General features: G+C 39.6%; 3 protein-coding genes across 5 annotated transcripts; 1 reads left to right on the top strand and 2 right to left on the bottom strand.

Annotated features, from left to right (window-relative positions):
• The first annotated feature begins 16 nt into the window (after positions 1–16).
• LOC125232112 (aprataxin and PNK-like factor) lies at positions 17–6,385 on the top strand. Of its 3 annotated transcripts, none has more exons than XM_048137727.1 (7): positions 17–210; positions 488–559; positions 1,049–1,487; positions 1,684–2,030; positions 2,533–2,624; positions 4,295–4,455; positions 6,138–6,385. In XM_048137727.1, the coding sequence occupies exons 1-7, from the start codon at positions 115–117 to the stop codon at positions 6,359–6,361; spliced, it is 1,431 nt and encodes a 476-aa protein (XP_047993684.1). In that variant the 5' UTR covers positions 17–114; the 3' UTR covers positions 6,362–6,385. The 3 variants fall into 3 exon arrangements, with proteins under 3 accessions (XP_047993684.1, XP_047993686.1, XP_047993685.1); XM_048137729.1 differs by having other exon boundaries at positions 5,513–6,279; XM_048137728.1 differs by having other exon boundaries at positions 5,510–6,279.
• Positions 6,386–6,937: 552 nt separating this feature from the next.
• LOC125232117 (cytochrome c oxidase subunit 6B2) lies at positions 6,938–13,414 on the bottom strand. The gene is made up of 3 exons (XM_048137734.1): positions 13,263–13,414; positions 8,508–8,591; positions 6,938–7,263 (listed from the first exon to the last, which is right to left on the bottom strand). Exons 2-3 carry the CDS (start codon positions 8,585–8,587, stop codon positions 7,095–7,097), a joined length of 249 nt encoding a protein of 82 aa, XP_047993691.1. The 5' UTR covers positions 8,588–8,591; positions 13,263–13,414; the 3' UTR covers positions 6,938–7,094.
• Positions 8,610–13,077, bottom strand: LOC125232111 (serine/arginine repetitive matrix protein 2). Its single transcript, XM_048137726.1, has 2 exons — positions 9,505–13,077; positions 8,610–9,005 (listed from the first exon to the last, which is right to left on the bottom strand). Exon 1 carries the CDS (start codon positions 12,956–12,958, stop codon positions 10,991–10,993), a length of 1,968 nt encoding a protein of 655 aa, XP_047993683.1. The 5' UTR covers positions 12,959–13,077; the 3' UTR covers positions 8,610–9,005; positions 9,505–10,990.
• Positions 13,415–13,483: the final 69 nt, after the last annotated feature.

Here is a 13,483-nt window from a genome sequence, read left to right as displayed (position 1 = left end):
GTTCGTTACAAAAGAGTGTTGTTTTCGTTTCAGTATTCCCAGGATCGTTCTCAAGGTTATTTTCTCTCTCTTTGGATTTAATTTCTTTGTAGTATATGGTTTTTTGTTAAGACAATGGTGTTTAAGTTAGTGCGCATTGATGCGGAAGAGCCGAATAAAATTCAGCTGCCGCTAGGAACACATTTGATAGGGAGAGGAAAATTTCTCGATGTAAGTATTCAATAATTTGTGAAACCTATTATAATTTATAATGAAGGATAATACATCCCTTTAGCGGTGATTTTAATATTTCACTATTACTGTAGATTAAACTGTTTGTGTTTTGGTAAGTACCTTGATTATAAACAAACCTGAAGAGACAAGTTTACGTGATAGCCGTGAGTTATGACGCATCAGTCATCATCGATATTATGATTATTATGTACCGTGCCGTACCTACTCCTGATATTCATACCTATAGTTCCTTATATTATTCTATCTTTTTCAGTGCGAAGATAAACGAATATCAAGAAATCATGGTCATTTAATCATATCTGGGAACAGTGTCGTCATAGAGGCGGTAAGTATATTGATATTGAACATAAAATATTATTCAATTTCTAGAAGATATTAACATAAAAGTAAACACAAAAGGTTCTTGATTAATAACACAATTATAAAAAAACTAGCTTTTGCCCGCGGCTTGGCTCGCGTTAGAAAGAGACAAAAAGTAGCCTACGTCACTCTCCATCCCTTCAACTATCTCCACTTAAAAAATCACGTCAATTCTTCGCTCCGTTTTGCCGTGAAAGACAGACAAACAAACAGACATACACACACACTTTCCCATTTATAAAATTACTAGCTTTTGCCCGCGGCTTCGCTCGCGTTAGAAAGAGACAAAATGTAGCCTATGCCACACTCCATCCCTTCAACTATCTCCACTTAAAAAATCACGTCAATTCGTCGCTCCGTTTTGCCGTGAAAGACAGACAAACAAACAGACATACACACTTTCCCATTTATAAAATGATTAGTATGGATATTGTATTACTTTATACATTTTCAGTTGCACCAAAACCCCTGTTTCTACACAAAAAAGGGTTCAGAAGAAAAGCAAGTATTAAAAAAGTCCTGCAAAGAAATACTTGACAATGGGGACAGATTTGGTCTCTTGCCGGGCTCCTACTGGTATGAGGTGTTGCACTGTACCACAGACACGGACAGTCAAGCAACTGATGTGTCAAACACAGAGGAACTTAACCCAGGTGAAGGCAACACAAGGAATAGTCAGATAGATCAGACTTTAAATGCAGAAAATGGTACTACTAATGTTAACAACACAAGAGATAGTCAGATAGATCAGACTTTAAATGCAGAGAATGTAAATACAAATGTTAATGAAGAGAATAAAAATGAGGATGGAGATAATGAAGATTCTCTTTTGAATTTTGAGTTGAATGAAACAGTTGAAAATGCTGGAAGATCTGAATCACCATCATTACTTGGTAAGTGAAAGCTTCTTAAAAAAATATTCTCAACAACTTGTTGTAAAACCATGAATTCCTAATGTGTTTGAAAATAGTTTCCCAGCCTGAAAACATTTGTTACAAAAAAATACCTTCTATGTGACCTTCATATATTTATTTTATATTCTTCTTAAATGTTATCCAACCTTTATTATTACAAATTAATTATTTTCAGATCAACAAAATTCATCTGCACCTTTAAGTCCAATCACCACAGAGCCAACAGACCCACCTGAACCCACAGCACCCACAGACGTCTCAGAACCCACAACTGCTACAGACCCACCAGACCCCACAGCTCCGACAGACCCATCAGAACCCACAGATGCAATTAAAACAGAAGTTCAAACAGAACAGGAATCAAGAGAATCACCACCTAAAAGAAGTCACAGTCCAGAGGGGGATGATGGAGTGAAGAGGATAAAGACGGAGCCGAATGATGTTAAAGAGGAGTTGCTTGTGAAGCAGGAGCCTGATGCTGGTGATGGGGCAGGACCTAGCAGTGGTCATGCGGACCAAGCTGTGAGTATAAAACTTATCTCTCTCTTCAGCTTACTTTATTGGTGTGTTTTGGCTCTTCCCAAAGTTGTTTGATTGTTGAAATGTACAGTAATAATAAAATTTAAATTTTGTAAAAATCCCGGACCAAATTTCATCAGACATGGCTAAGAACACTCCCAACTAATTCAGCTTTCAAACAAAAAGAAATGAAATCTAAATTGGTTCATCCATTCGAAAGCTACAACAGTCACACACACAGACAGTCAAACTTGTAACACCCTGTCTCTTTTTCGTTGGGGGTTAAAAATGAATATGATCAATTTTGGAGGAAATTGTATGGAAAAACTTTATTATAGTACTTAATCATAATGTGACACAGTCATACATTCAAGGTATACGTAATACTACAAATAAGCACCCTGATTGATTAAATGTTCTGATATAAAATTTACCTAATACTTTTAAAAATCTCAGAATTATAAGTTTTGTCAAAAACTTATAGTAGTTATGTTTCGTATTATAGAGCGCATCAAATGCAGCAGACGGGAAGGCACCACCAAGCCCGGCGCCAGCGCCTCCCAGGGAGCGATGCTTGTATGGAGCTGATTGTTATAGGTAATTTAGTGTTGTACCTACAACCATAAAATTCATACTAACTATCGTCGCTCCGCAATCTAAGTGCGTTTTCACATTATCCGATCCGATATCGGATCTCGGACCGATATCCCATACATTACAGGCGCCATTTTGGATTTTTTCTATTGAAATCCTTCCGACATCCGATATCGGATCGGATAATGTGAAAACGGCGTAAGGCGTGTCTCGCGGCGCGCAACGGACGTCTCCGCCACGCCGCCTGAATGTAATTCAAAAAACGTCTCCTCAGTATATTTTGTATAGGAAGGACGTAAGACGCGCCCCCAGGAGACGTCCGTTGCGCGCCGCAAGACATGCGTCTTATGAGTGTGGATGGTCCCATTGGTCCCTTAGCCTCCAAAACGAGTGCACGCCATTTCTCCTGAAAATTCATACTCCATTATCAATTTGAAATCCATCCATTTTTATACCTGTCGTGGTAAACAAATACTCAACAACCACCGTGTAGTTTATGGGTGCCCAGCTTTAGATGTGCTATTCGTGCGTTGCCAATCCTATAAAAACCTGCAGGTACCTTCACTCCTTTTTTGAAGAATGTAGAACATCGGGAGCAGAAATCCAGCGATATGTGCAGTCGCCATCAGATGTATCGGACCGGCCGAGGTGCTCACAAATATCTGCTTACACCTCTATTGTATCCATAGTACAAGCTTTGCTGAGTTTGGGGCTAAGTTGATCTGTGTAAGGTGAATGAATGAATGAATGAATGAATGATTTATTTGCATGTGAATATTGGGTTTACATTATTAGGTGTTAGGTACAATATTTTATATTCGAATCTCCAAGATTCTACCTATACAGGTGTACATGCACTGTATATTGGCTTGGCTCGCTACTAATAGTAATAGAGTTTCACCATACTACAGAAAACTTACATATAAAGAGACTTATTATAAAATGTTACAATATGAGGCTATAATACAATTATACATCAAAATTATTAACAAATTAGGGATAAACATGTCATAGAAATTACAAAACAATAAAAAAAGAATATATATGGACTAATAATTAAAAATGTGAAAATAATGTCATACACATAAAAATTTAAGTTAAAATTTAGATTGAAATTTATAATTTAAAAAGTCATTAATACTATAAAAACAACACTTACATAACATTTCATAGAGTTTACGTTTGAATTCTTGAATTGGCAAGGTTTTTAGAGCTACAGGAATTTTGTTAAATATTCTAATGCACATAATGTATGCACTCTTTTTCCTGACTACTAAGCTATGTGGCGGTATTGGCATTTGATATTGTCTTAAGGGCCTATTGGAAAGATTCCCCTGTGAAGGAAAGAGTTCAGGATTTAGTTTTACAAATATCGAGGCCTCATAAATGTAAAGGGAAGGCAGTGGAAGTATATTAAGTTTAGGGAACAGGGGTTGACAGGATTCCCTATAGCGGACACCACATATAGCCCTAACACATTTTTTTTGTGCCTCCAATATATTTCATATTTATATTTATTGTGTGTGTTCAAATGGATATTTTTGACCACCTCGAACTGCGATATACTTGATAATGGCGACTGTACTAAAATCCCAGTCTATAATAAGTTAACAGTTTACATATAGCACTATACTCTGTAATTTACTCATTTATCTCGTTCCTGTATTCCACAGACGTAACCCAGTCCACAAGGCGCAGTTCGCGCATCCCCGCGATCCGGACTGGGGCTCCGGCGAGCAGGCGCCCTGCCCGTACGGCGCCGCGTGCCGCAAGCGCGACCCGCGCCACTGGCGCCTGCACTCGCACCCGCCGCAGGCCCGCATGCCTGCACCAGGTATAAAACCTATGCTAATTCTCCAAGAATTAGGGCTGGTTGCATCAAACCATCTGTCATCGTTAAAGCGTTCGTTAATTTTTATTGTATGGGAAGTTCCATAGACGTCTGCTGCGTGACGATGATGTTTCTGTCAAATGTGGTTGATGCAACTCGCCATTAGTCTAAGTAGGCTCTCTGATAACGCATCTTCGTTACGCGTCTCGATGACACATTTTACGGCGCCGCCTGCCGTAAACATAACCCTACACTGGCGCTTGCATTTGTACCCACTGCACCAGGTAACAATTCCATTAAAATGTTTTAGCCATAACACTAGAGTGGGGAATACTCCGCTCATAAAACTAGTGTAAGTTGGCTCTCTGATAGCCCGTCTTCGTTACTTTCTTTACGGCGTTTCGTGCCACAAGCGCGACGTTTAGACACTGGCGCTTGCACTCGCACCTGCCGCAGGCTCGCATGCTAATGTTTTATTAATTCATCCGACTCTGCCTTCCACGGCGCGTTATTCTAATTAACCCGTCATTTTTACGCGTCTCGATGACACATTTTACGGCGCCGCATGTCGTAAACACTACCCTAGACACTGGCGCCTGAACTCGCACCCGCCAACCCCAAGTAACTAATGCAGCCGCCGTGTTGTCATATCGTACATGAGTGACAGAGACACTACTGCTGACACTGGCGTCTTCACTTGCACCTCGCACCCACCGGAGGCTCTCACGCACCGTCACAAGGTAAAACGCGAGATTTGGGATTCGTACGAATCCCAAAACTAAGTGCCTTTCCACGACCTGTACCGAATAAAAGTATACCTCTTCTTTCTTGTGATATTTTGGAATTTTACCACGCCGTGCAAAATTTTGCGTAGATACTAAGTTTTACGAAAGCGACTGCAAGATGTAGAATTGTAGATCCCTCCGCGACCTCCGGTCTGAATATCGCACGCCTTTACCGCTAAGCCACCAGCGTTTCTATCTATATCTAAAAAATAATAAAAGTGCCTGTATCTAATTTTCTCATCAATAGGCCTAACATTGCCCTATGTCCCCAGCAGGTGCGCATGTCGTGGAAAGGCACGGGAACGTGTTCTACATCAACGCGCACGCCGTCAACTTTTACGACGACCACTTCCAAGTCGAGGACGACGATGGCGACAGCGTCGATTTCGACTACGAGTTCTAAACACTTTAGCAACCAAAAACCCGCCTGGTGGGCACTGGTGACCTTTGTTCGGATGCCGGACAACCCGCTGGGCGGGTTGTCGCTATACAAGCGGGAGGCTATAGATAACGACCGTCTGACCTAGTGCGCAATTTTTTGTCTGGTAGCGAATGTGTTGATCCAAAGTGACAGATGCTGAAAGCTGGTGCGATTGTGTTGCTCGGAGTCTGTCCCTCTGTATAAGAACCTAAATGCAACAATGTACCTATATGCTGATGAAGCTAAAGATACAGTCTTTCACTGTCTTTGAAGAAAGTAACTGTAAAATATTAACATCGAAAGTGACAGTCCAATAAGTATGTTTTAAAAGCTGGAAATTATAACCAAAATACGCATTAAGTTAACATTAAGGAACTAGAGTTTATACCCTAATGATTATAAAAACAGATTTTAAAGCCCAGTTCTATCATCTTAAAGAGAAGAATGTACTGTGATGATTACAAAGAGATTATGTTTAGGTCAAAAGCCGAAAGCGAGAAAGCGCCAGCGGTCGCAATCGGCATCAGAGTCCGACGGTTCAGATCGAAGTGTGTCTCCTCAAACCCTGATCCTGACAACGAAAAGGGCCCGGAAACCCCTAGTGAAGATAGACCAGGATTCAGAGGAAGAAGACCCGTTCGCGAGCGATGGCAGCGATGATTGGGTGCCACCGTCTGATTGTACTGAGACGCAGAATTATTGATTGTTATTAAATATTGTGACGTAATTTTGTTTTATTATCTGTCATTAAGACCCAATTGCACCAACCACTTAACTCAGGGTTAGTGGTCTGTCATCTGTCAAATTCCATATAAAATAGTGGGTTACCCTCGAGTTAACCCACCATTTTCGTTGGTGCAACTGGCCCTAAGACTCATAATTTTCCAGCTATTCCCTGTAAGGCCTCGTAATTTGCTGTGTATAAGAACCTAAATGCAACGATGTACCTAAGTCTTCTTATGCTGATGAAGCTAATATACTGGTTAAATCCATGTGTTATTTAATCAATTCATATCACATTATGATCCTGAACCTTTATAATAATAAAATTGTGCTAAAATATTGATATTTTATATAATGGTTTGTTTACATTGTTGACAATTTCTATTGACAGCGATTTTGAATCAACCGTTTACTGTCAAGTATGCTAGTGCTTGATGAGCATGACCCCGATATATTTGGATGCATACCTAGACTAAAGCGCAAGTCAAGGACACCTAGTAATATCGTTGGAGGGATAGGGACTTACATAAGGGATTTACGTAATGAAAACGCAAAGTTCGATTTAACTCATTTAATTTCCTAAATCACTTTGGCCTAAGCCATAACATAAATTAACACAGAATGTTCCAGACTACGAAACAATTTGTTGCACAACCACCCGTATCGTTCAATATTGTGCAATAAATTGGTCCGTATAGTTCTAGTGTAGCCCCTTAGATCCTGCCAGGGAATGTGCCCTCGCTGCGCTGGGAGTCCCACTTCTCAACCCAGTCGATGGGGCAGAGCGAGGTGAAGACTCGCTTGAAGTACTGGCAGGGCTCGTACTTCTCGCCTCGGACCTTCTGGCAGCGGTAGAAGTCAAGGTAGCTCTGGTAGCAGTATCTGGAATGGTTGAAGGTAGAATCGTGTCGTGAAATTGAACCTTTATTGTTTGTGGTACCTAATGTCAAAAAGACTGCCTTTTTTTGTAGGAATCCAAATATATAATGATTTTGTTTGTTTATCTAGAAGTAGAGAACGCAAAGTACCTACTTTTTCTAGTACAGTCGAGTTCATAAATATGTACATATTTTCACCTTAACTCGTTGCATTAAGGTGAAAAAATGTACACATATTTATGAACTCGACTGTACCTACCGTTGATTGTGTAGCTCGGGGCGTACAAATATTGCCAAGTAGAATCTTTCGCTTCGGCAAGCCGTCGCGATTTAACTTACTCTCGTTAGTAATATTCAACTCAACTCGGCCCCACCTTGCACAATGTACTATTATTGTAAAAGGAACCTCTGTTGCAAATAACAATGAGCCTTTATAAAATTTGATACCTACATAAACACTGCACTTCATAAAACAAAGGACCGGCAGGCGCCACCGATTAAACCCAGTTAGTTTACACAACAAAGGTTACCTAACGTTCACTACGCGTTAAAATCTAAACATAAAAGTCACTGGCTTTAGGCCACGACACGACTGAAATAAGTACTGTGTTAATACCCCAAATTATACTTTAGCTTCTAGTAAAGAGCATTAAAATTACTGCGATAAAGGGGTAATTTTCAAAAACGTTCATATCTACTACAAAACTGCTCTAACTTTTTACAGTCGACTAAAAAGACATGAATCCACTTTTTCACCTTATTACAATGCAATAAGTGGATACATCTCTTTGTAGTCGACTGTACTGTTGATTTACGCGATTTTTAAAATTATCTAATCTTTTTAATGCCAGACTGCTAAGGAACATGTCTTTTAAGCGGAATTGAACTTTTAAAATTCTCTACACCAGCTAAGTTGCTAAGAGAGCTGGGCTAAGTACGGCCCGCGAAAGGATAATCCGGCCCTCCACCGGTCCTTCAAAATAGTGTGTGATATAATGGCCAAAACTGTAGTAAAAATGCATTTTTGGTGTAAATCTGGCACTCCTCTAAGGGCCCCTTGCACCAACGAAAATGGAAGATTAACCCTTGGAATTTGACAGTTGACCCTGAGTTAAGTGGTTGGTGCAAGTGGGCCTAGAAGTCCTTCAAATTTTAACCACCGATGGAAAGTTTCCCCAACACTGCTTCTAGGCTCAACTTTCGCCATGTCGACAGTGGGGCCACCTGACAAGTAGGTATTATACTCACTTAGTCTGGTTCTGGTTGGGGAACCGCGGGTCGAAGGGCGCGGTTTTGATCTGGTCGGGCGATTTGATCATCTCAGGCATTTTGCTGTAAAGAAACCACAAATATCTTCACAATCCTTTATTAAAGTCATGTTTAACAGTATAAAATAACCAGCTATAGAGATAAACATGGTACATAAAATAACGCACGATACACTGCTGATGTTTAATTTAAAAAATCTTAATACTATATTATTAAGGCTATGGATTTACAAATATATGCTTTCATTTTATGTAAGGTCAATGCGACGAATACGTCTACACTACATGCTCTTACAGATGTAGTGCGAAAAGATTTGCCTTCGTATTGTTATGGAAACGTTAGGAACGTGTCATGCTATTTCAGTCAGTCTCAATACAAGACTGTACTGACATTGACTGAACTAGCATGACAAATACGAACGTGTCCGGAAAAATACGAAGGAAACCTTTATCGCAATACATCTGTACCACTTTAACCCTTAAATGCATGAATTTTTCTTATAAAGAGATATTAATATATGTGATAGACAATGGTTTTCTGACTCTGGGAAAAATCATAAAAAAAATATTTCAAATCGTTTTTTATACTAAATCATTGTTAGAAGTTAAATGGGCCAAATCTTATTTATATAAATATTTCATAATTGGCAAGTTCTATTTTAAAAAACTGACTACCATTAAAAAGGTACACTAATTTTGAACCGTCTATGATAAAATGTTTAAACATAAACTAATTACTAACTCCGAAAAAATCAGCCTAAATCACATCGTCCTCTTTTTTCACACTTTTCCGCCATTTCATCTCAATCCTTAAATAATAAATAGTAAATCATTATATTATTTAATTGTATATTAAATAATAATAAATAATGAATAATAATTAAGCTATAAATGTGATTTTGGATAGCTACATATCGAGCCACGGGCCATCAAATATATGATGCATATATACATCACCATGCATTTAAGGGTTAAACTGAGTTGAGAGAGCGGGTGTGAAGCTCTTTCTTTCTACATTTACACATGAAAGTTCCCCACACTGACCTTTCCACGGCACGAATAAAAACTGGTGGTGTACTTAAGTGTTCAAATGTAGCGAAAATTATACATAGGTACATTAGATGATAACAAGGAATTCAATGCTATGGTGGATAAGAATTAACGTCAGTACGTTAATTAGGTTGCTCGTATACATTTTAATAAGATTTCGGTACCTGTAGGTACCGTTTAAAGAAAGGAACACTTACATTAATATGATTATACTTTCACCTCGTTACACGACTGTAACTGAATTCTAGATTATATTTAGATTTTTGAGAGCTATGAAATCAGTATACTTCAATAACAATAGGTATTCGTAGTTAGACAAAAATCAGTTATATTCGTGCCATCCGTCTTGATAATAGCATTCGGTTACTTGTAGAGTAGAGCCGTAATGATTAAATTTAAATAACACGTAAATAAATATTGTATTAAAAAAAAATATAGCAATAGAATCATTCGAGAGGAAAAATATTTCAACCCTTTTACCGCCAAGCAACCCTAAAATAAAGGCAAACTGCCGTCGTTACAACTTAGTTTACCAGCTTGAAAGTATTTTATGGCAGTTCTGGTTTTTTTGAGTGACTGAAAGCGTTCTTGGCGTTGAAAGGGTTAGTCACATACATTTATTTTTTGTTCTTTTATAATCTTTCTCGAGCTTAGTCTAATCAATAATCATGATTACCTAATTGGCTCATGTTTTATAAAAATTCACACACATGCTTTTACAAATATTTTGTAATTAGTATACAGCAACAAACAATACTTATAGATGAACGAATTCAGTATTAATTTAATCATTCGTGAGCTATAATTATGTGGGTACAAGATAAATAGAAGTAACTTCCTTTGCGGAAAATGTATTTGACTCATACATAACATGAATTTAATATTTATTGCTATTATTTTAGAGCAAGACAATACTGTAATATTTTCTCATATAATTTATCAGTCTGAGCTAAGTTCTAAAATAAAATATGCAATTGTTTTAAATTTGTACCACTTAAAAAATATAAATATTGAAATACTTTTGGACCCGACAATAAAAAAACATCTTACTAGAGTAATAGTATTACTACTTTCTTATTGGAGTCCAGTATAATTACAATAATTCAAAACATTGATTACTACTGGTACAAACTTAAAAAAATTGAATACTAAATACCAATGAAATGTAAGTTTCACCTTGCGTGTGGTTGCAATTGTTTGAGATTGACTAATCTTTAAGAACATCAACCTTATTGTCTAGGCAAGAAGATGCGTGAAATGAAATGTATACTTATCCCAATCAATTTCAACCGTACGAGTTAGTTGCCCAGAAAGAGAATATCGCTCAAAGTACTTAAACGCAAACTAACTTTACTAAGAAAAAGTCTAAAATATACTAGACGAGACAACAATAAATTTATTTTAGCAGCTACATTATTTGACCAAAGGTCGCGTTTTGCGTTCCTCCTCACACGAGGTTTCTCTGTATTTCTTGACCTCCTGCATGTAAAGGGACCAGGCGTCCTTCGGAGCGTTATCGGCCAGTTGCTCCTCTATAGCCTTCGCTTTTTTTACTAGACCAGTCTTAAGCACGCGCCCGCCGCGCCTCTTCCCAATGAACGGCAAAACCGGTTTTTTAATTTCCGGTTTCTTCTCCTCAACTTTCTTAGTTTCCTCTTGCATCTTTTTGAACATTTCCAAAAAGCTGCCATCATTTTTAATCGGTAGTGGACCCGGCTTGGATTTAGATGATGACGGCTGGTGAAGGTCAGCCGGGCAAGCGGGTAATAGTTCAGCAAAGTTAGGCCCTTCTACCTCAGGTGGATCACCATATTCTATATCGTCAACTTGTTCTGGTTCAATAGCTCCTGGTGGTGGTTTTATCTCTTTAGGTGGAGATTCTGGTTTTTCCTTTTTCTTTTCTTCTTGCCTACTGCGATGAAGCTTCCAGAACCGTTTGCGATCAGCAACAGTGAATTGCCCTCGACGTTCTTCACTTGGTGTTCCGCTATGGCTTCGGCTAGAACGCGAGCTTTTAGAGCGGGAGCGCGACTTTGACGATCGACTCCTGCTGCGTCTTCGTCTAGATTTAGAACGGCTTCGCGATCGACTGCTCTTGCTCACGGAGCGCCTGCTTTTGCTGAGGGAGCGCCGTTTAGACCGGCTGCTTTTGCTTACTGATCGTCGTTTGGTGCGGCTGCTTTTGCTTATGGATCGCCGTTTGGATGGACTCTTAGTTCGGGACCTATGCTCGGACCTGCGCCGGTTCGACCTTGACCTAGATCGCGACGACCTAGAAGACGATCTCGAGCGGCGGTTGCGTTTGCTTTTAGGTTTCGGCGTCGGCGATCGAGAGTCCGACCCTGAGCTGGAAGAGGACGAGCGGCTTCTAGCATAACTTTTAGGCGGTGTTAGTGAGCTGTCTCTATTTTTCCGGACAGGTGTAGTAGGGCGTTTTTTCTTAGGTGGTGTAGTTGACCGTTCCTTTTTGACAGGTTGATAACTCCTGGGCGGAGTTATTGATGACTGCTTTTGCCTCGGTGGCGGAGTCTTAGGTTCCTCTTTTATTTTTCTTGGAGGAGTTATAACATCTCTAGTTTTCTTGGCTTTGTCCTTACTAAGAGGCAATTTACCCTTTCCTTTAATGTCTTTTTCTTGCCTTAATCTAGGAGACTTACTGGAAGAATGATCACTACTTGGTGAGCGTTGAGGGATAGATCTATTTCTAGAATGTGATGAAGATTTCTTCAGAGGCGGAGTGTAAGAATGTTCACGACTTTTACCTTTCCTAGCTAAACGTTTTTTATACGAGTCATTTGACCTAGATGAGTCAGAGGAGGTCCTCCTGCTCTTTACCTTCTTACGCGACAATCTTGATGAGGACCTAGATCTCGAGCGGTCACTGGAAGAATACTTCTCTCTTTTAATACGAATTGATCTACTGCGAGATCTGGTCTTCCGACCCTCATCATAGCTATCTTTTTTCTTTGAATATGCCCTATCTTTCTTTTCAAAAGGACTAACACTTTTGGAGTATGATCTACGCCTTCTTACTACTGTAATTTCTGTGGGAGGCCTTGGCAGAGGTGATGGCATAGCATTGTCATAACCATCCCGGGAGGAGTATGCATCTGTTGATGGAGGATATTTTTGGTAGTAGTTCTCAGGTGGACGCTGGTAGTAGTTAGCGTCGTAATTGTAGTTGTAGTTGGAAGCCCCGTAGCTCTGATAGTCATAGGGAGGAGGTCCATACTGACTGTAGCTGACGCCCGTCCAGGGGTCCGTGGTGGGCATGACTGGCGGAGGCGGCGGAGGCGGCGGGGCGGCGGCCCCTGCGTAGGGCGGCGCATACTCCGCCTCAGCGCCAGGCGGCCCGCCGTCCCATGCGCCGTGATATGACATATTTTAATAAGCCTCTTCGCATAACCTGGAGCAGTTTGTAGGTATGCACACACCTACAAAAAGAATAACTTTTCGGTGTAGACAACAACTCTAAATGACCCGAATCCGAGACGCCTTCGAATGTACGTAGACTAGCTCTTGTCATACATGATACGATAGGTGTTAAAGTTATGACGAGGAATAACATAAATTACGTAATCCGTAGCCTTTTATAAGAAAAATAATCAGACAGTGCATGCGTTATAAGGAAAGCGTATGATATGGATTTAAAATATATAAGAAATACCTTTCTATCCATGCTCACCTTGTTTTAATTTGCTTTTATATCCAATTTATATCGTGGAAAAATGGCAGCGTACACTCGCCTCAAATGCCCATAAACATTATAGATCGAAGCATAGACAAGAAAGTCAGTGAAAGTTACCACATTTCAATATTCTTGTCCTTTTCCCAGAACTTTACGGTTTCTATCGATACATTACATCTCTAAAGTATAGACCATAGATAAAGATTTTTGTCTATCTC

Source organism: Leguminivora glycinivorella, chromosome 12 (genome assembly GCF_023078275.1).
Source record: "Leguminivora glycinivorella isolate SPB_JAAS2020 chromosome 12, LegGlyc_1.1, whole genome shotgun sequence".
In the NCBI taxonomy this organism is placed as follows: domain Eukaryota; kingdom Metazoa; phylum Arthropoda; class Insecta; order Lepidoptera; family Tortricidae; genus Leguminivora; species Leguminivora glycinivorella.
The sequence above is the reverse complement of the archived record's forward strand: the minus strand, read 5'-3'. Positions and strand labels throughout refer to the sequence as shown.

What these genes read in the sequence shown, in the direction of transcription:
- LOC125232112 (XM_048137727.1), top strand. Translation starts at nt 115, where the DNA reads ATGGTGTTTAAGTTAGTGCGCATTGATGCGGAAGAGCCGAATAAAATT. An exon ending in GGAGAGGAAAATTTCTCGAT is followed by an intron (nt 211 to 487) that starts GTAAGTATTCAA and finishes TATCTTTTTCAG; the next exon opens with TGCGAAGATAAACGAATATC. An exon ending in GGCCCGCATGCCTGCACCAG is followed by an intron (nt 4,456 to 6,137) that starts GTATAAAACCTA and finishes GATTATGTTTAG; the next exon opens with GTCAAAAGCCGAAAGCGAGA.
- LOC125232117 (XM_048137734.1), bottom strand. Translation starts at nt 8,587, where the DNA reads ATGCCTGAGATGATCAAATCGCCCGACCAGATCAAAACCGCGCCCTTC. An exon ending in CCCAACCAGAACCAGACTAA is followed by an intron (nt 7,264 to 8,507) that starts GTGAGTATAATA and finishes CAACCATTCCAG; the next exon opens with ATACTGCTACCAGAGCTACC.
- LOC125232111 (XM_048137726.1), bottom strand. Translation starts at nt 12,958, where the DNA reads ATGTCATATCACGGCGCATGGGACGGCGGGCCGCCTGGCGCTGAGGCG.